This window comes from Manis javanica, chromosome 13 (genome assembly GCF_040802235.1).
Source record: "Manis javanica isolate MJ-LG chromosome 13, MJ_LKY, whole genome shotgun sequence".
NCBI classification, from domain to species: Eukaryota; Metazoa; Chordata; class Mammalia; order Pholidota; family Manidae; genus Manis; species Manis javanica.
In genome coordinates, this window is record NC_133168.1 from 30,662,720 (window position 1) to 30,690,036 (window position 27,317).

Genomic DNA, 27,317 nt, shown 5'->3' on the forward strand with positions numbered 1-27,317 from the left:
TATATAATTTAGTACATTATATAATTTAATTTAAGTCATCCTCATTGTGGTGAAACTAACTTCTTAAATTCACCACAGGAAAGCAGTACTGTAACACCCACATGATTAGCTTTGCAATTTGAACACAAGGGGTCACTCTTCCATAGGCTATAGAAAGTTTAAATTGTTTCTAGGAGAGAGAACAAAATACTGACAAAGGAGAGAAGATGGGGGAGAGGAACAATACGGTAATAGAATAAATTCCTTTAATTTTTAAAGATCCAGTGTGATAAACAAAGGAGGTTAAGGTACTGGTGAAGAGCATGGACTTTGGAGCCAGACTGCCTGTTCACACCCAGTATGACCACTTAGCTGACTCTATGCCTTTGTTTTCTCCCTTGTAAAACAAGGTGGTAATAATAATGCCTATTATTATACCCCCTCACAAAGCTATTGGGGGGAACACAGTGAATTAATCCATATAAAACACTGAGAATAGTACCTCACACATACTAAGTACCGTGTAAGGATTTCTTTTATTATTATATGGCTTAATAGAATTTATTGGAACTCATATGAAAACCAGTTAAATAAGGGACAACAGTGATAATACTACTTTTTCCTTAATATTTATTTGAATACTTTCATGAATGTTCTTTAGTAATATTATTTAAGGATGAAAGTGGTATTTAATTATAACAGGTTTTTTTCTCATGTCTAGTAATTGAAAGTAATATGAATGTACATATATATATACACACACACATATGTACATATACACACAAATGGTGTGCCTATATATTATAGACAGAAAGATAAATGTTTTGATATTTGCTGGTTTTAATAGTTGGGTATGTTTGCTGCTTCTGTTTCTTGTAGAAAAGGTCTCTTCATTCTTCTATTAAAACCCAATTCTTCTGTTAAATTATGTTGTTATTGCTGATCTTTTTTTTAGCTTTTCCACATTTTCATGGTTCTTTACTTTAATCAATTCCCAACATATGTCTCTGTATCCAAATATTGTATGCATTTAAATTTCATGTTATAGCTTCCCTGTTTCCCCCCAACCCTCACCCAGTTAGGAAAGACTGATGAAATAATTTTTGAAGTAAGTCTGTTTCAGATCTAGAATCCAAAGTCAGAGGAAACTGACTGTTAACAGTTTTTAACACACTACCTGCCCCTTTTTCATGTGAACGTTTAGGTACTCCCCGTTGACGCTGTGGCCATGAACAAGGGTTCCAGAACTGCTTCTGGGACGGACTTCAAATGCAATTTCAAACTTCAGTCCAATATTGAAAGACTCATCTGTGGGAAGAAATGCTATTAGCTTATAAGAACAGCAACCTAAATTTTATAACTATGGTGTGATTTTTTAATTATATATTTTTGTGTCTGCTTTTGAAAGTTTGATGCACTTCTCAATAGGTAAGTACAAAGAGACATTTTCCATGTCAAACACACAGTGGAAAGCCCTGTGGGGGTCTTAGATACTAGCTACTCCTGGTGTGGGGTGGGGACAGCATGCTGAAAATACAACATGACTATGGGAGCTCAGGGGAGGAGAAATTGCTTCCAGCTAGCAGGACCATTCACTATTTCAAAAGTGAGAGGGAGGAAAGAACACACTGGGCAAGGAAGTAGTTTGAGCACAAGCAGAGTCTGGAACATTTGAAGAGCACTATGGAGGCCAGTGAAGCTAGATTGTCCCCTGATAGGGTAGCGGGAGACCTGGTGAGTGGGGGAGACCAGCAGAAGCCACACTGGGAAGGGCTCTAAGTGCTCAAAGATGGAAGATAGACTTTATTTTGTAGTCACTGAGCAAGGGAGCTGATTTGATCAGATCTGGATTTTAAAATAATCATTAGGAAAGATAACCAGTGCCAGTGATGCAGAGCATTTCACAGGAAAGATGGAATGAGAGCAGCAAAAGGAGCTGCTACTGCACTGATGCAAGAAAATGAATTCTAAGAATAGTTGTGTTCACTCCAAGAGCCTCACTGCAAACCTGGGTATACTACTAGTGTTCATTTGACGTGTCTCCTTATAAATCACTTTAGTTTTTCCTGCTATTAGTTAATGTTTATGGGGAACGTAAATTGTGCAGGTTACTATAAATTTCTATCTGTCCAAGCTTTTGAGTTCTTATCACTGAAATCCAGTGAAGGGTGAGATGTGAATGTAGGTGTTTTATTAGGGATAAAGGAGGTGAAAGGAAAGTAAAACCACAAGCTAGGCAAAGAGAAGAAATATTACCCTGCTTATTCTATAGAACATGGGGGATGTTTAAGAAGCTATACTTGGTTGCCCTGTAATGTCTTTATTTGAGGGTTGTTGAAGATAGGGAACAGGTGGCTTTCTGCACTTTTCCAATCATCTCTCCTGGCATTTTTCCCTGTTCCTTTCTCGCACCTCATGGTCGCTCTATAGAATGTTTGTTGAAATGTCTTCGATGGTGATTGTGTGTAGACTTTGATTTACTCATTTTGTGTAGGATTTATTATTGTGTGTAGGATTTTATTTATTTGTTTTTTAGAACTATTATATTTCATATTTCATCACCTGGCATAGGTACTGTCATACCAGAGGCATACAATAAGAACTTTATTGAATGAGTGAGAAATTATTGAGGGGAACAAAAATCCAGAAATAAAATTTCTCAAGAACAGGGTTGTATGCTGGTGCTTCAGGGCAATGGGAGAAGTGCAACTTCCTTTAGCAGGGACAGCGGGTCACACTAAGAAGGGGCAGAGAAAGACCTGGAGAGCAAGTGGCCAGGGGCAGACGTGGATCAGACCAGGGAGCAGCACGGGACATTCTAAGGGGGCCAAGATGGTCTACTTCCAGAGGTTGGCAGCTGTGGAGAAGTTCTGGTCAGGGAAAGCAATCAGGAATGGGCACATGTACTTGGTCTTGGAGTGGTAGGAGGGGAGCAGGATGGTCCTTGTGGAAACAGGCCATTTGCTAGGGCTGAGTGAGTTCAGCATTCTGAAGTATCAATTCTGGGCCCTATATCCCTGTTAACCACCTCCAGGAAAGAAGTGTTTCATGACTCATATTTTCAACATAAGTTTCTGTTACCTAGAACCACGTATCCTCCTTCTGTTGAAAAGTATGTTCCTGTTTCCATTGGACCTTCAAAACAAGGAGTCACACTAAATGTCTGTGAGGCAGAGGTGACGGAGGCCCCACCGAGCTGGAGATTGCTGAGACAGCCACTGAAACTGTAGACTGAGTTTATCTGAGAGAAGAAGACATTTTTAAAAATCTATTTTCTCAACACTCACAGATGTACCAAAGGGAAACAAAATAAAGGGATTTGAGCCATGAGAGGAACCCAGTAATTTCTTGTCTTATTTATACTGGCTATCTGAATGATCCATAGTTTTCCAGGTAGCTGTTTTTTAGTTAGTTATTTGATGCTGGGATTTGGTATTTGATAATGTCAGCATGCAGCTATAGGAAGTTTTATACGCACCATATGGCAAAATAAATCGTACTGTGGTTTTCAAATTGAATATTAGAAGTATCCTGGTTTGTTTTCCTTCAAGAATGACAGCGGTACTCAAGATCATCTGATACCAATGAGGGCTAGCAAAGTTCTTAAGTGTTAAATCCAGCATTGCTTAATAAACAGCAGAAAGCTTGCATGTTTGGCTTCACTATTTTTTTTGTGATCGAACATTTATTATACAAAGAGATGTGAAACTTGGGCCACTTTAGACATCTGATTTCATGCTGCTTTGGAAATATTTCTTTTAAAGAGTGTGTCATGGAATTGGAGCTACTTACCTAAAATCTAATTACAACATGAATCCCCCCTTTTTTGCTTTATCCACATATATTAATGAATCATAGATGTGTATTAATTCTTTGTGCTTAAGTAAAATCTGTATTTATGTTAAGAAAAATGTAGTCCTTTAAGTCATTCCTTTTATTGCTAGGTATTATTGTAAAGATACAATTTTTTAAACCTTAAAATTACAAAAATAACTTGTCTCTTACTATACCTTCACTTCTCTCCAGGACTAAGCACATTTACAAATTGTGTGTGTGTGTGGGGGGAGGTAAGATATAAAAATAAGGTCATAGTTTATATAATGGTCTGAAAGTCTGTTTTATTTCCCCACTCAATGATGTATAATAGAATGACTTGCTTGTTTTCTTTAGTATTTTTTATACTAAAAGCATGGGTACTCACTGAACCAAGCATCTCCTTAAGATATAACTGTTCATGACAATTCACACCTCAAAACTTTTTTCATCTCACTCCTACCTTTGAATTAAAAGATCACTCCTGACTGTAATGACACAGGGCAGACAGACATACCTTAGAACAAAACTCATTTTGATAGCTAATTGAAAAGGGCCTAATTGAAATGGGCCTAGATTAAATTTTCCAGCTCTAAAGGTCAATGGCTCTATCTGGTCATGCCCACCTTACCTGGACATTTTTCACAGCCCTTCCAGGAGCCACACCTCCCAAATAAATAGGGCCCTTGATTTTCCAGACAGCTTCAGTAGGAGGAAGACTCTCTTCTAGGACTCTAAGCCCATCAATTATCATTCGGCCACTGCTCTTTTCTTGAATAAATATTACCTGGGCGGAGAGGAGGACAAATAGCATATCTTAAGTACATTCCCACATTGGGGAAAAGCTGTATTCCTGTCCTAAATTCGCTGCTGCAAAACTGTGGGAAACTTGCACAAGTTCTTTAAAAAGGCAGTCCTTTCTCTGAAAGCCAGTACTTTGTCTTTTTCTTTAAAGCTTCATTTAAAGCTACAGGATAATTTCTGAATGCAGCTTATATTTAGCAGAGTTCTCTATGAAGCTCTTCCCAGTTGGCAGCTCACACGCTTTGCCCCTCTCATAAATTTATTACAAATAATTATAATGAATCTTACATTGCTTGCTCTTTCTATTACATACTGATTTACCTCAATATTGAGATATTCTTCCTGTGGTATCCTGTCTTCCTAACAGATTTACTCTTCATTTTGTATTTTCCAGAGTTTAGCCTCTAAAGGCCACACTCAGTGATGTTGAAATTTAGAAACTTCCATGCAGTGGGAAAAAAAGTCAAGTGCAGGATCATTAGAAACCAAACTTTAGTTTATATTTGTAATTGATCCTTTTGTTTAATTAATTATCCCCAAAATATACAAAATGAAAGTTGATCTTTCAAAAAAAAATGATCTCTTTTTAAATAGTAAGCTTCAAGATTTTTATAAGGAATTTTTAAATATTTGAAATTGCACTCTGCATATAGCAACAGAATTTTAAAACTGATGTTTCTAGAGGACCAACAGTGGGCATTAATGTCAGCCCATTTGACAATAGCAGATATTTGCTGACAACAGTCTCTGCCTTTGACTTACATCATGCCACAATCCATCATTGTATTTCTCTTGGCTTCTAATCTTCAGTTTCTTGTGGCCAACGTTAAACATGAAAACCAACCGGCCATGGGCTAAGAATAGAGCCATGAAGTCATTCTCTTCTTGATCTGACACATAGAAAATCATTCCATGGGAGGAATGAGTTTTCAGACGAATGGAAAACTGAGATCTGGTAAGTGAAAATAAAAAGCTTAATTTCTGTAAGATAAGACTGAGGGTGATCTCTTAAAACAATGCAATGAAAGGAAGAACAAATAAGCAGCCATTGTATCTAATCTCAAGCAATGTTAACTTCTAGTTATCCTGCAGTATTATTAAGGGATAAGCATAACTAAGGTTAGTCATGATAAGCATTATAAGAGTAAGCATGACTAGTTCGAAAATGTAAATTCTTCTCTACTTCTTTATGCAACACGGATATATTCCACATTGAAGGACGCATTGTTTCACTTAAGGTTCATACCAGGACTTGTTTTGAAAATACAGTTACAATCAGTTTAGTAAAAATCTATATGTTAAGGAGGCTTATTTATATGGACAAAATACTAGTCAGTGATTAAAATGCATATAGAAATTTGCATAGCAACAAATTTATGTACTATCTAAAATATAGATTCAGTGTTTTTCCCAGTAAAAATTAAATAATAGATGTCACATGTTAAAAATAACCATCAGAATGTGTAGAAATTAAATAAAACTTTCTGGAAATTTAGCTCTAGGCCATAGATATGGTATATTTATTAGGCTAATTTCTAGTTTGATTAATTTTAAATTCTTCCTGAAAAATGCAAAATACTAATTGAAATTATTAGCTTATTAGGCAAATAGCAAATTGGAAATCATTTGAGTTTTCTTATTGAGTGCAATGTCTGTATGAATGTTTGAAAGAACTGTATATGACCTCTATAGGAATATTTGGGTGTTAACACTATGAGGAGAAATCTTTAATATTATTAAGTAACCTAAAGATTTATGAAATACTGGGAAGAGGTGATGGCTTTAGAGACACCTTGAGGGCTAATAGAGATAGAAAAAAATATTTGTATTTTCAGTGTCTTATTAACCTTCCAGCAATTTAGATGTATTCCCATTTACAACCTGAAAGCAGTTTGTATGAGACAGGGAAGGTAATATCAAGGTTAAATAAGGAGTCATTTGAAATTTGCCCCATCTTTCTTTCTTTGTCTTTTGTTTTTATAAAACACAACAAACCCTTAGGATAATGCTGTGTTTATGGATCCTACTTTGGGAAGAAAGTCACAAAGAATATAACTTATTGGAAAGTATGAACAATGTACTACTTAGAACTTATTTTGATGATAAAAAAATAGGATTTAAGGTGTTAAAAGAAAGGAAAGATCATAGAAAAAAGATGACATGGCAAAGAAGGTTGAGCTCAGTCACTTTCCATAAGTTTCTGGAAGGACAGTGTGTTACATTACCTTTCACCAAAATCTCCTTTTAAGTGTTCAAACTCTAGACGGCTGTTGGCGGTTCCTCCATACTGATAGGCATGCTCTATAGCTTTAGGGCTATTGGAAAGGTGGCAATAAGAATCTCTTGGAACATTCCGCTCTAGGAATTTCAGGCCAACAGGATCCCATGAAGGTGCATCTTTACTTTTTCCTCCCTATAAGAACAGGAAATAAGTCACATTAAGGGATGAAAGTGACATATAGTAGCAAAAATTAATTTGTGGTTTATCGTTAATAATATCAGTAATAACTAAATGTGCATTATTTGTGCATTTTCCATTTATGAAACATTAGGCCCCTCCCTTGCCTCCTCTATGACCATAAGCCAGTGATGGCGGTTCTAGTAGCTGCTGCAGCAAGAATGATAAACAATACCACAGTATGTTAACAAACCCCAAGTCCTAGTCTGTGGTTTTTTAGCAGAGCTAATTTGAAGTGTCAAGGTAACTGTACTATCATTTAAATGCATTAACCAGTGATGTAAAATGGAAAACTTGGCAAAAAATAACCCTGAGAGAATCTATATTACCCTCATAGGTAAAATATCACTTTAACACACACAAATTATACATGCTGTGCAAGAAGGTAACATGCTTAGTGACACTGTCAAAATATTTAATAATATTTTTGGTGATATGATATGTAGCAAACTTTAACGTGACAGGATATAGAACAGTACTTAAAGATTATCTTGTACTCTTAAAATTGTACTACTAATTTTAAAATTTAGAGTTGTGAAAATATAGGCTAATATTTAATGGTTATTTAGTCTTAATTTCTGAAGCAAAAATAAAAGTAAATTAAAATAAATCTTATTATTCAACCAGTTATTCATTTATTCAAGTAAATGTTTATTGAGTACCTAATAGGTAGAAATGAAAGGTGAGAAATCATTATTTCAGCATGCCCTCCATGGACAATGTGTGTTAGGGCATAGAAAGGTGAGTGAGAACTGATTCCTGTTTTTAAGGAACTGAAAATTGATTTGGAAGAACAGTCATGTATTTTTTTTCTTATTAAAGTATCAGTTTTATAATGTCTTGTGATGGTTTCACATAAACAACACAGTGGTTTCAACATTCACCCATATTACCAAGTCCTCCCCACCTCTATTGTGGTTAATGTCTGTCAGTGTAGTAAGATGCTACAGAGTCATTACTTGTCTTCTCTGCAAGAACAGGCATGTATTTGACAGATTGGAAGAGAAGTTGGGCCAGATAGACATGACCTTAGATGATTTGCTAGAGGATGAGGTTTTGCTTTTTAAGGAGCCATGCAGGTTTTAAAAGCATGTAGTGGCTGACCTGACCCACTTAGGAAGAAAACTTGCAACAAAGGAAGGGCAGATAGGAGAGGAAATGTTTAGTAGAGGGAGAACTGGGGAACACAGCAAGAGTCAGGGTATGAAACAAGGTTAAATAGGAAAAGACAATTTATGGTTTGGGGTTATTGAATGAATGCACACATTTAGCTGTCCCCCTCCCTAATTACCATCAAAATGTCAGAAGAACTATACATGGAGAAATGAATCCATAGCAGTCCTGAAAATCTAGCAGAACAAAGCAGTATGGAATTTCTGGAAGATAGAATACAACTGAAACAGACTAACAAAACCCTTAATTTCATATGGGCAAATGGAAAAACCTCCAAAAAAGTGTTTCAAGCAAATTCCAGAATTGCCCTCAAAATCCTGGTATAGTGTACAGAGAGCAGGTTAATTAATTAAAGGCAGACCAACTGTGCCAGAACCTGCTGTCAGGGAAGTCAGGGAAGCAGCTCTGGCAGCCGGGCGCAGGCAGCAGAGGCTTACAGTTGCTGTTAGGTTGGAGAAAGCAAGATGGAGCTCCAGAGACTTGCATACTCCAAAGAAAAGCCCACTTGGGCCCCTCTTTCCTTCTTCACGTTAGTTGCCGGGATTCAGAATCTGATTCACTGCTACAAAAACTGGGTTTCTTTCTTGGATGGAGGAAATACACCTAGTTACTAGTATTTTTAGGTCCAGTCCCTCACTTACAAATAATGGCCAGAGCTTCACTGCAAGGGTAGGCAGAATGAGCCAGAGTGGGGACTTACGGAGGCTCTTTTCCTCAATCCCATACTGTATTCCCACTGTAGTGGAGTAACATGCCTTATAATGGGAGATCAAATCACCTTTGTCTCATGGAGGGACACAGCTGGAAATGCTTTGCACTGGGCATGGAAGGTGGGGGATAAGAGACTGGTGGGGGGTTGAGGACTTTCCAACTCTGACTACTCCTTCGAATGTTCTTTTCTTTTCCTGTGGAGAGGCTTTCACTCTTTCTCCATCAATGTATCCACTTAGCTATGGGGGCTCGGCCAAAGTGTGTGGTTATTGGATCACCACAGTCTCAATTTGTCAGCCCTGACTTTCTCTGCTTCAATAATTAGTCTAAGATCTCTCTCTTGTATGCTACAAAAATTAATAAACTCTGGTATCTGTATAAATGGGAACTAAAACCCTCTGTGGCTATATGCTCTGAATAATCATATAATAAAGAGAAGTTGTAACTTAATTCCTTCATTAACATAAAGCACAGAGACTCAGTTTCCTGCCCTAAAATGTGTATGGATTCTCTCTAAGCCCCAGTGACTGACCAGTGCAATTTTTTTTTTCCCCGATGGTCTGTTAGTTGGAATCCTATTTGTGGTACGGATTTTAATTTAGCAAGGTTTAATTGTTTCAGAAAACAGCCAAACTAATTAAACTACTTAAGAAAAAGAGGGCAATGTGTATGGATATAGGAGTATCTTACACAATCTCAGAGAATATAGTACAGTGGGGTCCTACCAGGGGCTATAATCAGGTATTGGAAAACTAAGTACAATAAGACACTCTTTTTCTGGATGTTTCTACTATTTCAGCTTTGTTTTTCTTAGGGTGTCTGATTTCACTTTCTTTGTAGGACAGCTTTCTGCCCTTTTCTCTTTCTATAAGGCAGTTTTCTTTCATGGTGCATTGTTAACACAGAGCTCCTAGATTTACAAGTTTTCTATTCAGAAAGACTAACCCAGCTTGTCTCTCTGGATCTAAATTCCCCAAAAAGAGAATATGAAGGCCCAAATTACATATGATCTACCCTTGTCCAATCACATATATTCAGGTAGATGAGGTTATATACCTAAATATTGAATCTCCCTGATGGATAGGGAATCATTTCTCAGAGAAGGCAGTGGTTGATATCTCTTATAATGTATAAAATGTTCATTATCACATTAAACACCAAGTGAGAAACTACTTTCCCAATTAAATTTGACAGTATAAAAATCATGAGAAATTTTCAGGCTGCAACATAGGTGGTAAGACAGGTATTCTTATATACTCATGGGATAATTTAAATCAGTGTTACCTTTTTGCAAAGTAATTTGCCTTGAACCAGTAATTCTACCTTTTAGGAATATATCCAAAAGATTTATTCAGCAATATTGATCATGTACAATCAACTGAAACCAATATGTTATTGTATATCAGCTGTATTTCAATTAAAACATAAAAAACACTAACAGACAATGATCTTTATACATAAAAGGGAAAAACAGGAAACAACTGAGTCATTTAATGGCTAAATTAAATTAGTAATTTAATTGAATTATTTAAATTAATTTAATTAATAAAGTGGTTAAAATTAATGGTTAAATGAATTACAATAAATGTATAAAATGGAATATGAAGAAGTTGTCATAAAACTAAATTGTTATAAACCCAAATTGCTATGCTTCAGCCTGGAAAAAAATTTAAGCCAGAGGTTAAAAGTTTTTCTTGGTATCTATTTTGAAAGCTATTGATAACAAGGATAAATACAAGAGAAGATTAGCAAATACTGACATTCTAATTACCAAGAACTATAAGTGAAATCTACAGTGATTCTGTATCTTGTTATTACAAAGTTGAGTTTCTAAGATTTTTTTTACCAGAAAGGCTAAAAGCTTTCCTATAAAAAAACGTTTCTGTTAATAGTTCCAAGAGCTGTTGATTGTAATCTTGAGACTATGGATATTAGTCAGAAAACTAAGTTTGGTAGACAGCTTCATACAGAAAAGTATTCACTTAAAGGGGCAAACTGTTTGCATTAGAAGGTTGAACTTCCTCAGCAGCCTATGATGTTAGCCCATGATGCTTAAGTCCCAGCTAAACATTCTCATGATAAACCTTGTAGCATCAATATATGAAGGTGACAATAAGATTCCATCAGAATTTCATAGTCTCCTCTGAAAAATCCTTCATAAAAATCAATGAAATTATCTCTTTCCCCGAATCACTTTCAAAAGTCTTCCAAATAAAATTCAAGAAGGGATCCTGAAAAATTACTAATGTTTGGTTATACATGACAAAATTAGTTTATTAGTATTGACAAAGAAATCACATGTGAACAAAAGACAAATTTCATGGGGATTCTAAAAAGTGGTCCTCATAAAATCTGAAATATATGGGGAAGTGCTCAAGACAGAACTGTCAGTATAAAGCCAACAGAGGTGAGAAGCTGATGGGGGTGCTTCCCTCCTGCTGACTTTTCAGAGGCTAGCCTTGGAAGGAATCTTACTAGCATTCAAGGAAATGCAAATTAAACTGCAATGAGATGAATATTTGTCCATTATATTGTTCATATCCAGTGTTAGCAATTGTGAAGGACAATACATTCCTTCAAGTGATGTTTGGGGGAGTTTAAATTAATATTGCCTTAATACTGAAAATGTACATCCCCTTAAGCCAAGGAATTCTACTTTTAGGATCCTTCAGAAACACTCAAGGCTTTAGAGATATAATAGCTAATATTCACTGAATGTTTATGCCAGGCATTGTGCTAAGAGCATTTCCTGCATTAATTTATTTAATCCAGCAACTATGATGCAGATAGCTAAATGTTTATTGAATATTATGTGCATTGTTTTAGGCTTTCAGGAAACGTTGGTGAACAAAACAAGGATCTTGCATTCTAGCAGAGGAGACAGACAGTAAATAAAAAACATAATAAATTAAAATGCGATAAGTACTATGGAAAAAATAACAACTAGACAAAGACAAAAGAGATCAGTAGTAGTGCTGGGGGAAAGCAAGAGGCAGGCTGTGAAACTAAACAGGGGGTTAAGGTATACCTCACTGAGCAGTTGAGAGTTAGGCAATCTTACAAGAGGTTGGCTGTACAGATATTTGGGGTAAGAGTGGTTCAGGCAGAAGGAAAGCTCGAGTAAAGGCCTTAAGGCAGGGGTGCACATAGCCCATTCTAGGAATAGGCAGGAGGAGAAGGCTGAGTGACAGAAAGCGCCTTGGTAATACAGGGCTCTTACGACATTGTAGGAATTTGAGCACTATGAGTGTGGTGGGGGGCCACGATGAGCAAAGTACATGTTTTTAGGGATCTGGCTGTTGTATTGAGAGTAGAATATTGTAGGACAAGATAGAGTCATGGAGGCGTGTTGGGAGGCTATTGAAATAATTCAGATGGGAAGTGATGGGTCTTAGACCAGGGTGGGAACACTGGCACCTGGATGTATTGTTACAGTTGGACCAGGAAAGGTGTGGGGAAGGTAGACTGAAAGAATCAGAAGGAATTACAAGTTTTACTTATAATGAAGGCAAATCATGTACATGCTGGGAATAAATGAATGAGAAAGAATAGTAGAGAATTCAACCTAAGAACTCAGTATTTTGATGGTAGAACAGCTCTAATTGATACCACAGATCAACTGTGCATGTGAATAGTTGAAGTAAAAGTTGAGGAAGGAGGGGAAAAGAGGGTAATATCAGGAACTTCAAGGGTAAGACTGTGACAGAAGCCTGAGATTGTTCCTCAAAAGCATGTGACACTAGAGGATTACAGCACTGAATAATGTATATTATATACAGATTGTTAAGTATGAAGCCATTGTAATGAAAAGTAATTGGAAGTATGAGTAAAAGCTGGTTCAAACTGTTTCTCTGGGAACAAGAACTGATGCACCAAAGCTGGTAAACTAATTTCTGATACTAGAAGAATCCTATCTTTCATACACACGTAGTTGCAAACTAGAGTAAATGCCATAAAGCATCAGTGTCTGGTGTGCACAAAATATGACAGCAGTAGGGAAGTTTTTACCTTTTTATTCTGACTTGTTTTAAGCTTTGAGGAATTTTTCCCTTTTTTGTGAAGGAGAAGCAATGGTGAGGACTCAACCGGACACTCATACAGAGAAGTGTGGATCTTTTCAGAATACTGCTGGAAATCTTCGACCTCCACATCTCTATCCAACCTGTTTGTAATAGATGGAAAAAATCCTTAAAAATACTGTTCACAATTATATAATGAAAACTATGAGAGTCAAAGAACTTTGACAATTAAAATTTGTTTGTGTGTGATGGTTCATCATCAATCAACCACTGTTTTAATCAGAGCTCTTTAAAAGACCATTTAACAATTAAATAATAACGTGCCTGGCAACAGCACATTGTGACAAATGAACATCTTTTCCCTCACCATACTCTGGAGGACTGGGATTGCCTCTGTGTTACTTAATCTGTATTAAATTCCTCCCTTACTTGTTCCTGTATTCAGGGATCCCTCTTTGTCTTTGTTAAGGACCTAGATTAATAGCTTTGTTTAAAGTCATGCATTAAATTAACAAGAGTTCTTAAACCTCTAACAAGGACTCTATGTTCTGTACTATACCGCTAATATTGAGTACAGAAATAATTGCTTCTAATATTTATAATTTGCTGTATGCCAGGTACTTTATGTGCATTATCTCATTTAATCCTCAGGAAGGTTACCAGATGATATTTTTATCTGCATTTTGCAGGTGAAGAAATAAAAACTTACTGAGCCAAGGTTATACAGAAATTATAAGGTAAAAACCTACACACAAGCCCAAGTATGTTAGTTGCTCAGACTTTTAATTACCACCCTTCTAATGCCTCTGATAAATGCCATAGTTCTCAGTATTAATAATTAAATGTTTACATTATTGACATAACCTTCTTTTGTCAGTCATGCAGATTTATGAGTAACAAAAATATTATACCTGGTAAAGTAAGCATTACTTATACAGCCAGTGAAATTAGCATACTGGGGACTGATGGGTGAGCCACCGAAGTAAAACTTCTTTTCACCTGCTTGTGTCTGTTCCACTTTCCCTTTGGTGGGGTTCTTACTCCCAAGTCTGCTTTTATCTACTACCAGTTCATATCTGCAAAGGAAAAAGCTTCTTTACACAGCTAGCATTTTACCATGAGTTTTATTCTAGGTTTCAGGTTTTCTTAAAGAATTGAAATGGAATATCTGATTATGAAAAGATAACAAGTTGCCAGACTCTTCATGAAGCCCAGGATAAAATAGTGGAATATTTCTATATGCAGAAAAGACTCTTCAATCCATGATTAGAATTTAAGTCCATAAAAGCAAGTTCAGATGACTAGTCATCAGCACTGGTTTGTGGGTTTTTTGATGGAAAAAACAGAACATAACTCCTGGTGATCATTTAGCCACATTTGTGAGAGACCATTTTCATTGTAAAGTGCATTGAATGGTTTTGGTCTTCATTGGAATTGAATCTAGAAGGGCCTATTCATGTTTTCTTTTGATGGGTGGGCTCCACAGAAGTAGACATGGAAGAACAGAAGTTACAACTGAAATCTATTTCTTATTTTAGAAAGCTTTCTTCTTATGAAGGAGAAATTCAGTATTACATATTTTAAGGGTAAAGTTAGAGCTTTTTAAATTTAAATGCATAGCATTCTTAATTGCTTAATTTAAAATCAATGAAATCAATATTTGCTCAACTGCTTCAGAGTGCAAAACACTGCAATCCATTCAGTAAGTACTATGTGTAGGTACTTCCTTGAGGGAGATTATAGACTGTGGTTTTACTGGGGAGAAAGGAACTTTATATTATTCCTGTTAAGTAATTTTAAAGTGATTTACTTGGCATGTCTTAAAAATTAACATATCTTTTTAAAAATGAAGGTAAGTTGTTCCTCTACCATTTTTTTTAAACACTAGAAAAGTAATAGGATCAACTATTATTCATAGTGGTCATTTGACAGAATCATACCCTACAAATAAAACCATCTGGTGGAAAGAATATAAAGTGAGAAGAGTACCTTGTGGGTGAGACAGAGGTGATGATGAAGTGGGAAAGCCCGTCATTGTACTGCTTATCTGCCGACTGAACCTTGATTCCCTTTACATCCATGATCACAGTACCATTATGCAGCGAAATGGAGAACATATCTGACTGAAATGCAAGCCCAGGTTTTTAAGTAGGGAGGACAGAGATCCAAAAGATGGACACATTTTCAACATTTACTTAATAGTATTGCCTAAAGGAATACCCAGTGTGCTGGAAGTTTGTTTATAAAGTAATTTCTATGAATAACAACAACAAATGTCTATTGCTTGTATTTCTGTTTCAGTGGAAAAAGGAATCTCATATATTTTGAACTGAAAATTTCTGGTGATTTTGTCATAAAAGTTGTCCTTGTGTTAGTTTCTTTCCTAACTCAGGCATTTCTGTTCTGTCATTAGTCTTACTTTTGAAAAGGCAATATTTGAATTTCCTTGGGGATGTAGCTAAATGACTAGGCAGGGGCTGATTTGCTAGTTTGGCTTATTAAATATCTCACTCTTCATCCATAGAGACAGAAGAGAAACAAAAATAACATAAGTTAACATTAATTTTCCTGAATTTGCTTATTGCTTGTCTTAAAATATTGGGCAAAATGATTATCTTGCTACCTTTTCCTTATATGGCACCAAAATCTACAGTTAGCCCTCAGTATAACTAGGTTTTGTGGACAAAAAGCAGTATTTAATTAACCATGGTAACCTGAGGAAGGTTTCATGGCAGACATCCTACAGAGTGCTTGGGGTAAATTCTTACAGATGCTACTGACTTAAATTTGATATAAATGTGGCAGATACAAGGTAATAAGTATGGAAAGTGAAAGCTGCTTTTACAAGTTTATTATGACCAAGTCTCTCAGTATGTATATTGGTGATTAGAGATAAATCAGTTGGATCTTGGAGTCATCAAACCTCTACATATTTTATTCTTGAAATAGTATATTTTTATAAGCTGAGCTCAAGTGTTCTATAGCAAACAGAAGAGAGAAGTATGTTCTTCTTACTGTTTTATAAATTAAATAACACATGTTTTTGTATATATACACAGAAGTTCTCAACATTTTTTGTGCCATGGACTCCCTTGGCGGTTTGGTGGCATGCATGGGCCCTTTCATAACACAATATTCATAAATGCATGAAACAAAATATCTAGGAATACAAAGGAAACCAATTACATTGAAATACAGTTTCAAAATATTAAAACAATAAAACTATGACATAGTAATATATGTTCTCTATTAAGGCACTAAATAAAAAATCTAGTAACAGATCTAATAACCACTATAATTTAGAAGTAACAAGGAGAAAAAAATGACATTTTTGAGATAACTGTGACAACTGTAATGTGAAATGAAAAATACCTGTGATTTCAATTAATGACAAAAGGCACAGATGCTGCTCATATTGTGGCTTGTTGCTCACATTCACCATTGAAGAAAATGCTTAAGTTTGGTTAGAGAAAATAAAGATGTAATTTTTTCCCTCCTTGGTCTGCAGACCCACTGAATTCTCTCCAGGAAGCCCTGAGGGATGGATCTATGAAGCCAAATTTAAGAACTCCTGATATACAATGTGTTTAATGTTTAATAAAGTGTCTGAAAATGAGGCATTCTGTGTGTGTACATGTGAGTCAAAATTAATCTGAATTAAAAATCATTTTTAATAGACAAAATAATTATCAAAAAGAAGTTTCCATGTGAAAAAACAAATACTTACCCCTGAAGCATAGTAGAATAGTAGTCCATTTGGCTGTAATGTTCGGAAATTAAAACCTCCTTCAAAGCCATCAAAGAATGATATTTTCTGAATTGAAGCAATGAAACTCTGTCCTTTGAAATATGCTCTGCGAGATATCTATGTGCCAAGAAAAGCAAATAGATTGTTTGTGATAATTATTAAGTGCTTAAAATGTCAATTTCTTATATAACAAATGTCTTGTCTGGTTTCATAGGAATATAGTTTCTGTATTCATAGTTTATGTTTTAACTTCTGATTGATACTGGAATTCAGGCATACAGAACTTTGTTCAGCCTCCAGCAGATGGGGTTTCTGCTTCTCTGCTTCCCTCACCCTGAGTAAGTGAAGATGCTCATGCAGCCTCTCTGGGCCTGGAAACCCAATCATCAAAAACTGAAGCAACTGGACAAGTCACAGAGGAACCCCATAAGTCTTTCTAGTTAATGATGCTTTTTTTCTGCTGGTGGCAGAAAGGAGCCTAAGGAGTACCTTGAATCACAGAGAAGCTAAAGAGAGATTTTGCAGCTTTTGAGAGTAATGTTTCCTATCTATTTATTAACAAAAAGCTTTTGATTGACTGGTACTTACAAGAGAGTCTTCTGGGCATCCATACCCAACCCCCAGGGTTTCTGCCTGCTCTAATAAATTGAAATCTTTCTTTTGGAACTGGAAACCCTTCATGCATCCTCTGAAGTTGATGTCTAGAGGAAGGTGTGCCCTTAGTGTCCTGGAAAAAAAATTAGTCTTCATTGATATAGTCATCATGATGATAATGATAATGTCCTTAATATATAGGATATGAAATTTGATTTTATTTATAGTTATTTTTAATGGCTTTATAATCATTCATGTTCTCATGCTTTCTTTCCTAAGCATACAATAATGTCTAATCTTTGCCTAAAGAACAGCTTTATTCTGCATCAAGCCAATTCATTTACTTTTATAATTTTCAAGATCCTTTAAGTTACACTAGCTTATTTTATGTTTATAACAATTAAGTGAGATAGATGGGGATACTATTACTTCTCTGTTACAGATGATTAACAGGTTAGACCATAGGGAAATAACATATTTATGGTAAAAAATGGTCAACTCTTGGAATTTCACATGGTTTAACTTTTGAAAGGAAACTAAGAGATGCTAAGATAACTAAGTTTTTTTTTCTTTATTTTTAAGGTCACAACTGGTAAATTAGGATTTGAACCTATGTCTTCAATCTTCCACTAATTCACTTGGGTCATAAGACTCATCTTCTTAGCCTTATTTGTAACACTGTGTAATCAACTAAGGCTAGAGAAATGTTGGAGTGAATGTTGGGCTTTTGGATCAATATGAAAGCAAGAAATCCTTTATCTTTAAGATCAGGGTTGGCATTTTTCTCAGTACTGTAATCCTAGTGCCTAGGACATAGGAAGTTCCCAAAAATATGTTACTGGATATTGAAAGACTATGAAGTTAGTTGTATCAAATTACAATGGTTTCAATATATTTGTGATGAATATTGGCCAATCTAAGGGGCAACAGTCCCACTATATTCCACTATGTAAAGAGCACACCTGGAGGACCTTGCTGACTGACTGACTGGGGTGCATATAAAGACAACTATAATAGCCAAAGGTTCCATGTGGCATGGTTGAAGGAACTGAAGAGAGTGTTAAGTTTGGAAAGGAAGCTTGATGTTGTTACCTTACCCAAACCAATCAGAATTTTTGGAGAGTGGACATGGGCAATAGTGTTTATAGAGGTTCTCCAGGTTATTCTAATTTAATCCAGGATTGAGAATGACTGGACTGAAATATCCTAATGTTGTTTTTAAGTTTTAAGGGTCTCTGAGGCTATGAATTGATTGTAATAAGAGACAGTTGCATTTTTGAATACATTGAATAATGTTTCATTATTCATAATCCACAACTCCTTAGATACAGTTACACATTTTTGTATTCTGACATGCTATTTGAAAGTTCAAGTGAATTTAAATTACAACTAAAATAAAAGTAAAGGGACATATTGCTGCTTTATTTTCACACAATGCATTTTTCCTCGTGTCAGTAAGAAATATTTCACTAGACTACGTTCTAAGAGTAACACAATAATTAAAGAAACCTGTAAGTCATATCTAGTAGATGTTAACTTAAGGGAGTCACAAAGACAGACTGAAGAGGGTGCATGAATGTGTGTGCATATACATCTGTATGTACGTAGACGTGGCAAGTGGGTGTATTTATCCTTTTAGTAGGCCTCTCCTGGATGTTGAATACTCAGTAAACTGTTGAGAACAAACAACTACTTAAAAAGAAACTTGCCTGGATTGTAAGATTTCTGGGGGAGCCCCTCCAATATATATGTCTGTAAAAGGTATTTTCATCTTTTCATTGTCCATGCTCTTGACATGTCGTCTGTCAACCACCAGAATCATTTTCTTGTCATTGTGGTAAATAATTGAGATCTATGAGAAATAATATATAGTAAGTCTCAAACACTGCTTAACAATCAATTTTTTGAAGACTACTATATATTTTAGCTATTCTGGTTATAACAGCTGGGTCTCCATGTCCTTGCACTTGTTTGTTCACAAAATGGGGAATAGATTTTCCTTTCTAACTCACAGACATGAAAAATCTTACTTCTATAACCAGAAGTTCGCATTTCCTGGAGAGGGATTTCCATATATAGAGAGAACTAGCCCAAGAAAGATTTTATCATGAGATCAACCATTTTCTCTTGCCCCTTTGAGGGGATTTGGGAAAGAACTATAAACAGGTACCTCTGGACCCTAATTGCATGTTACCAACTGTCATTTTTTGGTGACATAGAACTTTTAATGAATCTGTGAAAATGCTAGTCAGAGAAATAGTTAAAATTTTCTTCTATTGTAAACCATCCTCATGTAAGCTATGGACTTTGAACTGAATAAAGAAATATAGCCTACTCTCTGCATTTTGGTTCAACTTAAAAGATATTACACATTTTATGCATTTTATTAAGTCATTAAAAAAGCAGTTGTTAATGAAGTAGATGAGGAATACTATTAGCACATGCACACTTGTTTCAAGAGTAAAGAACATTCTTTATGGATTCTCTTTATAAGGAAATCTGTTAGTATTTTCCAAGTTCTAGACAAATGGTTTAAGAGGGAATTCTCCACTTACTTATAATAAAGCTACTCTTTCTTACATTTAGTGGGGCTTGCAGAATAAGTAAGAAAATAGCTGTGTATACCCTCTGGCATTTTCAATATATGCATGGAAGTATTCTATAGGAGTGTCATTGTAATCAATTATTGAGCCTAACAGGAGCTTTTTGGTCAATGAAGCATTTAAGATGAATCTTTCAGTAAATTTTATTAGAAACGTCAATATGACAAAAACATCCATTCTTTTAAAGCAAATGTTATCCCTGAGTTGGATAGATGAAGACCCTATGGTTGCTAGTCTTTAGCTGTGAAGATGTTCAGTTTAATTGCTTTCCAATCTATCTCATTTGATGATGATTTGACCATCTGATTAGGTCAGTAAATCTATATATAAACAAAAAACAAAGCACATGAACTGCAACAATTTGTACCTCATGGTATTTTGCATCATTAATTTGAGCTTTCTTCAATGTGTCTTCAATATGCACAGGGCCATTGCTGAACCCAAAGTCATAGGACACATGGAGGTGGCCACTGCGCATTTCCAGGCTGCAAAACATACTCTGGAGAGAAAGAAGTTATAAGATGTGACAATCTGCTATTATGAAGATGCAGATTTAGCTGAATTTGATAAATAACACTGCATTCTTCATTACTGAATTTGAACAGTAAGGAACTCTCATGAAATTCTTATTATGAAATAAAAATCATAGCATCCACAATTATGTCTCTTATTTACTTCTATATCAAAGTGTTCATATTTATACACAATTTGAAACTATATTTTATTCTTTCATTTTTAAAAATTGAAGTACAGTTGATATATGACCTTATATTAGTTTCAAATGTATATACAGTGGTTCACCAGTTACCCATACTATTAAATCCTCACTCCAACTAGAATGGTTACTATCATCTGTCAACATAGGAAGATGTTACAGAAGCACTGGCTAAATTCTCCATGCTATACTACCATCCCTGTGATGAACTTATATTATGATTGAAAATTTTTGTGTCCCTCTCTGTCCCCCTCCCCTTCCCAACCCACCCATTCCAACTCTTCCTCCATGGTAACCACAAGTGATTTCTGAGTGTCTGAGTCTACTGATATTTTATTCATTTTGTTTTTAGATTACACAAGTAAGTGAAATCAGGTGGTACTTGTCTTTCTCTGCCTTATTTCCCTTAGCATAATACCTTCTAAGTCCATCCATGTTGCTGCAAATGGCAGGATTTCTTTCCTTTTTCATAGCTGAATAATATTCCATGGTGTATATGCACCACTTCTTCTTTAGCCATTCATCTATTGATGGACACTTTGATTGCTTCCATATCACAACTATTGTAAATAATAAAGCAATAAACATAGGGATGCATATATGTTTACAAATCAGGGTTTTTTTTAAGGTAAATTCCTAGAAGTGGAATTACTGGGTTGAATTGTTTTTCTATTTTAAGTTTTTTGAAGAACCTTCATGCTGCTTTCCACAATGACTGTACCAACTTATATCCTCACTAACAGTGTAGGAGGGTTCCCTTTTTTCCACATCCTCGCCAACACTTCCTACTTCTTGTTCTTTGGTTAGTGGCCATTCTGACTGGTGTGAGGAGACACCTCATTGTGGTTTTGATTTGCATTTCCCTGATGATTAGGTATGTGGAACATCTTTTCATGTGCTTGTTGGGCATCTGTATTTCTTCTTTGGAAAAATGTCTATTCAGGACCTGTGCCCATTTTTTAATTGTGTTTTCTTTGGGTTCTTTTTTTTGGTGTTGAGTTATATGAGTTCTTTATATATTTTGGATGTTAACCCCTTATCAGATATTTGTTTTTGAATATATTCTCTAATACTGTAGGTTGCCTTTTTTGTTCCATTGATGGTGTCTTTTGCTGTACAGAAGCTTTTTTTGATGTAGTCCCACTTCTTCAGTTTTTCTTTTGTTTCCCTTGCCTGAGGAGATGTGTCCACAAAAAGTTGCTAATGATTATGTTTGAGAGTTTTGGTTGTGTTTTCTTCTAAGAGTTTTATGGTTTCATGTCATATATTCAGGTCTTTAATCCATTTCAAGTTTACATCTGTGAATTGAGTTAGATAATAATCCAGTTTCATTCTCTTGCATGTAGCTGCCCATTTATTTGAGAGATTGTCTTTCCCCATTACTCCTTTATCAAGTATTAATTAACCATATATGTTTGGGTTTATATTTGGGCTCTCTATTTTGTTCCATTGATCTATGATTTGTTCTTGTGCTAGTACCATACTGTTTTAACACTGTAGCTTTGTAGTATAGCTTGAAGTCAGAGAACGTAATGTCCAGTTTTGTTCTTCTTTCTTAGGATGGCTTTGGCTATGTGGGGTCTTTTGTAGTTCCATGTGAATTTTAGGATTATTTGCTCCAGTTGATGGAAAAATACCATTGGTATTTTGATAAGGATTGCACTGAATCTGTAAATTGCTTTTAGCAGGATGCCCATTTTGACAATGTTAATTCTTCCTATCCATGAGCATGTACTTTTCTTCTTTAATTTCTCTTATAAGTGTCATATGGTTTTCAGAGTACGGGTCCTTCACTTTTTTGATTAGGCTTATTCTTGGTTATTTTATTCTTTCTGATACAATTGTAAATAGGATTGTGTTATTTCTTTTTTTATACCATTAATCTACTATTACATCAGGAACATTATGTTTACTAGACTACCCCTTCACCAAGTACCCCCCAAAAACCCCATTATAGTCACTGTCCATCAGCATAGTAAGACGCTGTAGAGTCACTGCTTGTCTTCTCTGTATTGCACAGCCCTCCCCATGCCTCCCACCACATTATACATGCTAATTGTGATGCTTCCTTTCTTTCCCCCCACCCATCCCTCCCTAAACACCCATCCTCCCCAGACCCTTTCCCTTTGATAACTGTTAATCCATTCTTGGGTTCTGTGAGTCTGCTGAAGTTTTTTTCCATCAGTTTTTCCTTTGTTTTTATACTTCACATATGAGTGAAATCATTTGGTACTTGTCTTTCTCTGCCTGGCTTATTTCACTGAGCATAATACCTTCTAGCTCCATCCATGTTGTTGCAAATGGTAGGATTTGTTTTCTTCTTATGGCTGAATAATATGCCATTGTGTATATGTACCACATCTTCTTTATCCATTCATCTACCAATGGACATTTAGATTGCTTCCATTTCTTGGCTATTGTAAATAGTGCTGCGATAAACATAGGGGTGCATCTGCCTTTTTCAAGCTGGGCTGCTGCATTTTTAGGGTAAATTCCTAGAAGTGGAATTCCAGGGTCAAATGGTATGTCTATTTTGAGCTTTTTGAGGAACCTCCATACTGCTTTCCACAATGATTGAACTAATTTACATTCCCACCAGCAGTGTAGGAGGGTTCCACTTTCTCCACAACCTTGCCAACATTTGTGTTTGTTTGTCTTTTGGATGGTGGCAAGTCTTAGTCGTGTGAGGTGATATCTCATTGTGGTTTTAATTTGCATTTCTCTGATGACAAGTGATGTGGAGCATCTTTTCATGTGTCTGTTGGCCATCTGAATTTCTTCTTTTAGAGAACTGTGTATTGAGCTCCTCTGCCCATTTCTACTTGGGTTACTTGCTTTTTGTTTGTTGAGGTGCGTGAACTCTTTATATATTTTGGATGTCAGCCCTTTGCCGGATCTGTCATTTATGAATAAATTCTCCCATACTGTAGGATACCTTTTCATTCTATTGATGGTGTCCTTTGCTGTATCAAAGCTTTTCAGCTTGATATAGTCCCACTTGTTCATTTTTGCTTTTGTTTCCCTTGCCCGGGAAGATATTTTCATGAGGAAGTCACTCATGTTTATGTCCAAGAGATTTTTGCCTATGTTTTTTTCTAAGAGTTTTATGGTTTCATGACTTACATTCAGGTCTTTGATCCATTTCAAATTTACTTTTGTGTATGGGGTTGACAATGATCCAGTTTCATTCTCTTACATGTAGCTGTCCAGTTTTCCCAACACCAGTGTTGAAGAGGCTATCATCTCCCCATTGAATGTCCATGACTCCTTTATCATATGTTAATTGACCATATATGTTTGGGTTAATTTCTGGATACTCTACTGCTCCACTGGTCTGTGGCTTGTTCTTTTGCCAGTACCAAATTGTCTTGATTACTGTGGCTTTGTAGAAGACCTTGAAGTTGGGAAGCATGATCCCCACCCCCACATTATTCATCCTTCTCAGGATTACTTTGGCTACTCAGGGACTTAGGTGGTTCCATATGCATTTTTGAACTATTTGTTCCAGTATGTTGAAGAATGCTGTTGGTAATTTGATAGGGATTGCATTGAATCTGTAGATTGCGTTGGGCAGGATGATCATTTTGACAGTATTAATTCTTCCTAGCCAAGAGCATGGGATGAGTTTCCATTTGTTAGTGTCCTCTTTAATTTCTCTTAAGAGTGTCTTGCAGTTTTCAGGGTATAGGTTTTTCACTTCCTTGGTTAGGTATATTCCTAGGTATTTTATTCTTTTTGATGCAATTGTGAATGGAATTGTTTTCCTGATTTCTCTTTCTATTAGTTCATCATTAGTGTATAGGAAAGCCTCAGATTTCTGTGTATTAATTTTGTATCCTGCAACTTTGCTGAATTCCGATATTAGTTCTAGTAGTTTTGGAGTGGAGTCTTTATAATTTTTTTATGTACAGTATCATGTCATCTGCAAATAGTGACAGTTTAACTTCTTCTTTACCAGTCTGGATTCCTTGTATTTCTTTGTTTTGTCTAAATTGACGTGGCTAAGACCTCCAGTACTATGTTGAATAACAGTGGGGAGAGTGGGCATCTCTGTTTTGTTCCCAATCTTAGAGGAAAAGCTTTCAGCTTCTCGCTGTTCAGTACAATATTGGCTGGGGGTTTATCATATATGGCCTTTATTATGTTGAGGTACATGCCCTCTATACCCATTTTTTAAATAGTTTTCATCATGAATGGATGTTGAATTTTGTTGAATGCATGTGATTTTTGTCCTTCTTTTTGTTGATGTGGTGGATGATGTTGATGGATTTTCGAATGTTGTACCATCCTTGCATCCCTGAGATGAATCCCACTTGGTCATGGTGTATGATCCTCTTGATGTATTTTTGTATTCAGTTTGCTAATATTTTGGTGAACATTTTTGCATGTATGTTCATCAGGGATAGAGTTCTGTAATTTTCCTTTTTTGTGGAGTCTTTGCCTGGTTTTGGTATTAGGATGATGCTGGCTTCATAGAATGAATTTGGGATTATTCCCTCCTCTTCTATTTTTTTTGGAAAACGTTAAGGAGAATGGGTATTATGTTTCTCTGTGTGTCTGATAAAATTCCGTGGTAAATTAATCTGGCCTGGGAGTTTTGATCTTGGGTAGTTTTTTGATTACCGCTTCAATTTCTTGGCTGGTAATTGGTTTAGATTTTCTTTTTCTTCCTTGGTCAGCCTTGGAAGGTTGTATTTTTCTAGGAAGTTGTCCATTTCTTCTAGGTTTTCCTGCTTGTTCGTATATAGGTTTTCACAGTAGTATCTAATAATTCTTTGCATTTCTGTGGAGTCTGCCATGATTTTTCCTTTCTCATTTCTAATTCTGTTGATGAGTATTGATTTTCTTTTTCTCTTAATAAGTCTGGCTAGAGGCTTATCTATTTTGCTTATTTTCTCAGTGAAACAGCTCTTGGTTTCATTGATTTTTTCTATTTTATTCTTCTCAATTTTATTTATTTCTTCTCTGATCTTTATTATGTCCCTCCTTCTGCTGACTTTAGGCCTCATCTGTTCTTCCTTTTCCATTTTTGACAATTGTGACTTTAGATTATTCATTTGGGATTGTTCTTCCTTCTTTACATATGCCTGGGTTGCTATATACTTTCCTCTTAAAACTGCTTTCGCTGCATCCCACAGAAGTTGGGGCTTTGTGTTGCTGTTGTCATTTGTTTCCATATATTCCTTGATCTCTACTTTGATTTGGACGTTGATCCATTGATTATATAGGAGCATGTGTTAAGCCTCCATGTGTTTGTGAGCCTTCTTGCTTTCTTTGTACAATTTATTTCTAGTTTTTTACCTTTGTGGTCTGAGAAGTTGGTTGGTAGAATTTCAATCTTCTTGAATTTACTGAGGCTCTTTTTGTGGCCTAGTATGTGGTCTATTCTGGAGAATGTTCCATGTGCCCTTGAGAAAAATGTGTATACTGTTGCTTTTGGGTGTAGAGTTCTATAGATGTATATTAGGTCCATCTGTTCTAGCGTGTTGTTCAGTGACTCTGTGTCCTTACTTATTTTCTGTCTGGTGCATCTGTACTTTGGAGGGAGCAGTGTGTTGATGTCTTCTAAAATGAATGCATTGCATTCTATTTCCTCCTTTAATTCTGTTAGCATTTGTTTCACATCTGTTGGTGCTCCTGCATTGGGTGCATATATATTTATAATGGTTATATCCTCTTGTTGGACTGAGCCCTTTATCATTATGTAATGTCCTTCTTTATCTCTTGTTACTTTCTTTGTTTTGAGGTCTATTTTGTCTGATACAAGTATTGCAACACCTGCTTTTTTCTCCCTGTTGTTTGCATGAAATATCTTTTTCCATCCCTTGACTTTTAGTCTGTGTATGCCTTTGGGTTTGAGGTGAGTCTCTTGTAAGCAGCATCTGGATGGGTCTTGCTTTTTTATCCATTCTGTTACTCTGTGTCTTTTGATTGGTTCATTCAATACATTTACATTTAGGGTGATTATTGAAAGATATGTACTTATTGCCATTGCAGGCTTTAGATTCGTGGTTACCAAAGGTACAAGGATAGCTTCTTTAGTATCTTTCTGTCTAACTTAACTCGCTTATTGAAGTGTTATAAACACTGTCTGGTGATTCTTTATTTCTCTCCCTTTTTATTGCTCCTCCTCCATTCTTTATATGTTGGTTGTTTTTTTCTGTGCTCTTTTGTGTTTCCTGAACTGCTCTTTTGTGTGTAGTTGGTTTTATTTTTTGCCTTTAGTTAGTATTTGTTTGATCTGCTTTCTTTGTTGTGACTTTATTTTCTCTGGTGACATCTATTTAGCCTTAGGAGTGCTCCCATCTAGAGCAGTCCCTCTAATACCCTGTAGAGGTAGTTTGTGGGAAGCAAATTCCCTCAACTTTTGCTTGATCCATTGTTTAATGGAATTGTTTAATCCCTCCTTCATATTTCAATGATATTCGTGCTGGATACAGTTTTCTTGGTTCAAGGCCCTTCTGTTTCATTGCATAAAATATATCATGCCATTCTCTTCTGGCCTGTAAGGTTTCTGTTGAGAAGTCTGATGATAGCCTGATGGGTTTTCCTTTGTAGTTGACCTTTTTTCTCTCTCTGGGTGCCTTTAATACTCTGTCCTTGTCTTTGATATTTGCCATTTTATTTATTATGTGTCTTGGTGTTGTCCTCCTTGAGTCCTTTCTGTTCAGAGTTCTGTGTATTTCCGTGGTCTGGGTGA

General features: G+C 35.8%; 1 protein-coding gene across 3 annotated transcripts in view; it reads right to left on the reverse strand.

Moving 5' to 3' along the window:
- Positions 1–27,317, reverse strand: part of LAMA4 (laminin subunit alpha 4) — a 211,375-nt gene that overhangs the window by 5,121 nt on the left and 178,937 nt on the right. For all 3 annotated transcript variants that reach the window (XM_073219431.1, XM_073219430.1, XM_073219429.1), the window contains 12 exons: positions 20,270–20,401; positions 19,009–19,151; positions 17,294–17,432; positions 16,685–16,822; positions 14,947–15,080; positions 13,869–14,033; positions 12,947–13,100; positions 6,822–7,009; positions 5,359–5,548; positions 4,424–4,579; positions 3,061–3,220; positions 1,157–1,287 (listed from right to left, as the gene is read on the reverse strand). In XM_073219431.1, coding sequence (XP_073075532.1) covers positions 1,157–1,287; positions 3,061–3,220; positions 4,424–4,579; positions 5,359–5,548; positions 6,822–7,009; positions 12,947–13,100; positions 13,869–14,033; positions 14,947–15,080; positions 16,685–16,822; positions 17,294–17,432; positions 19,009–19,151; positions 20,270–20,401 — 1,830 coding nt within the window. The remainder of the gene's footprint in view (positions 1–1,156; positions 1,288–3,060; positions 3,221–4,423; positions 4,580–5,358; positions 5,549–6,821; positions 7,010–12,946; positions 13,101–13,868; positions 14,034–14,946; positions 15,081–16,684; positions 16,823–17,293; positions 17,433–19,008; positions 19,152–20,269; positions 20,402–27,317) is intronic.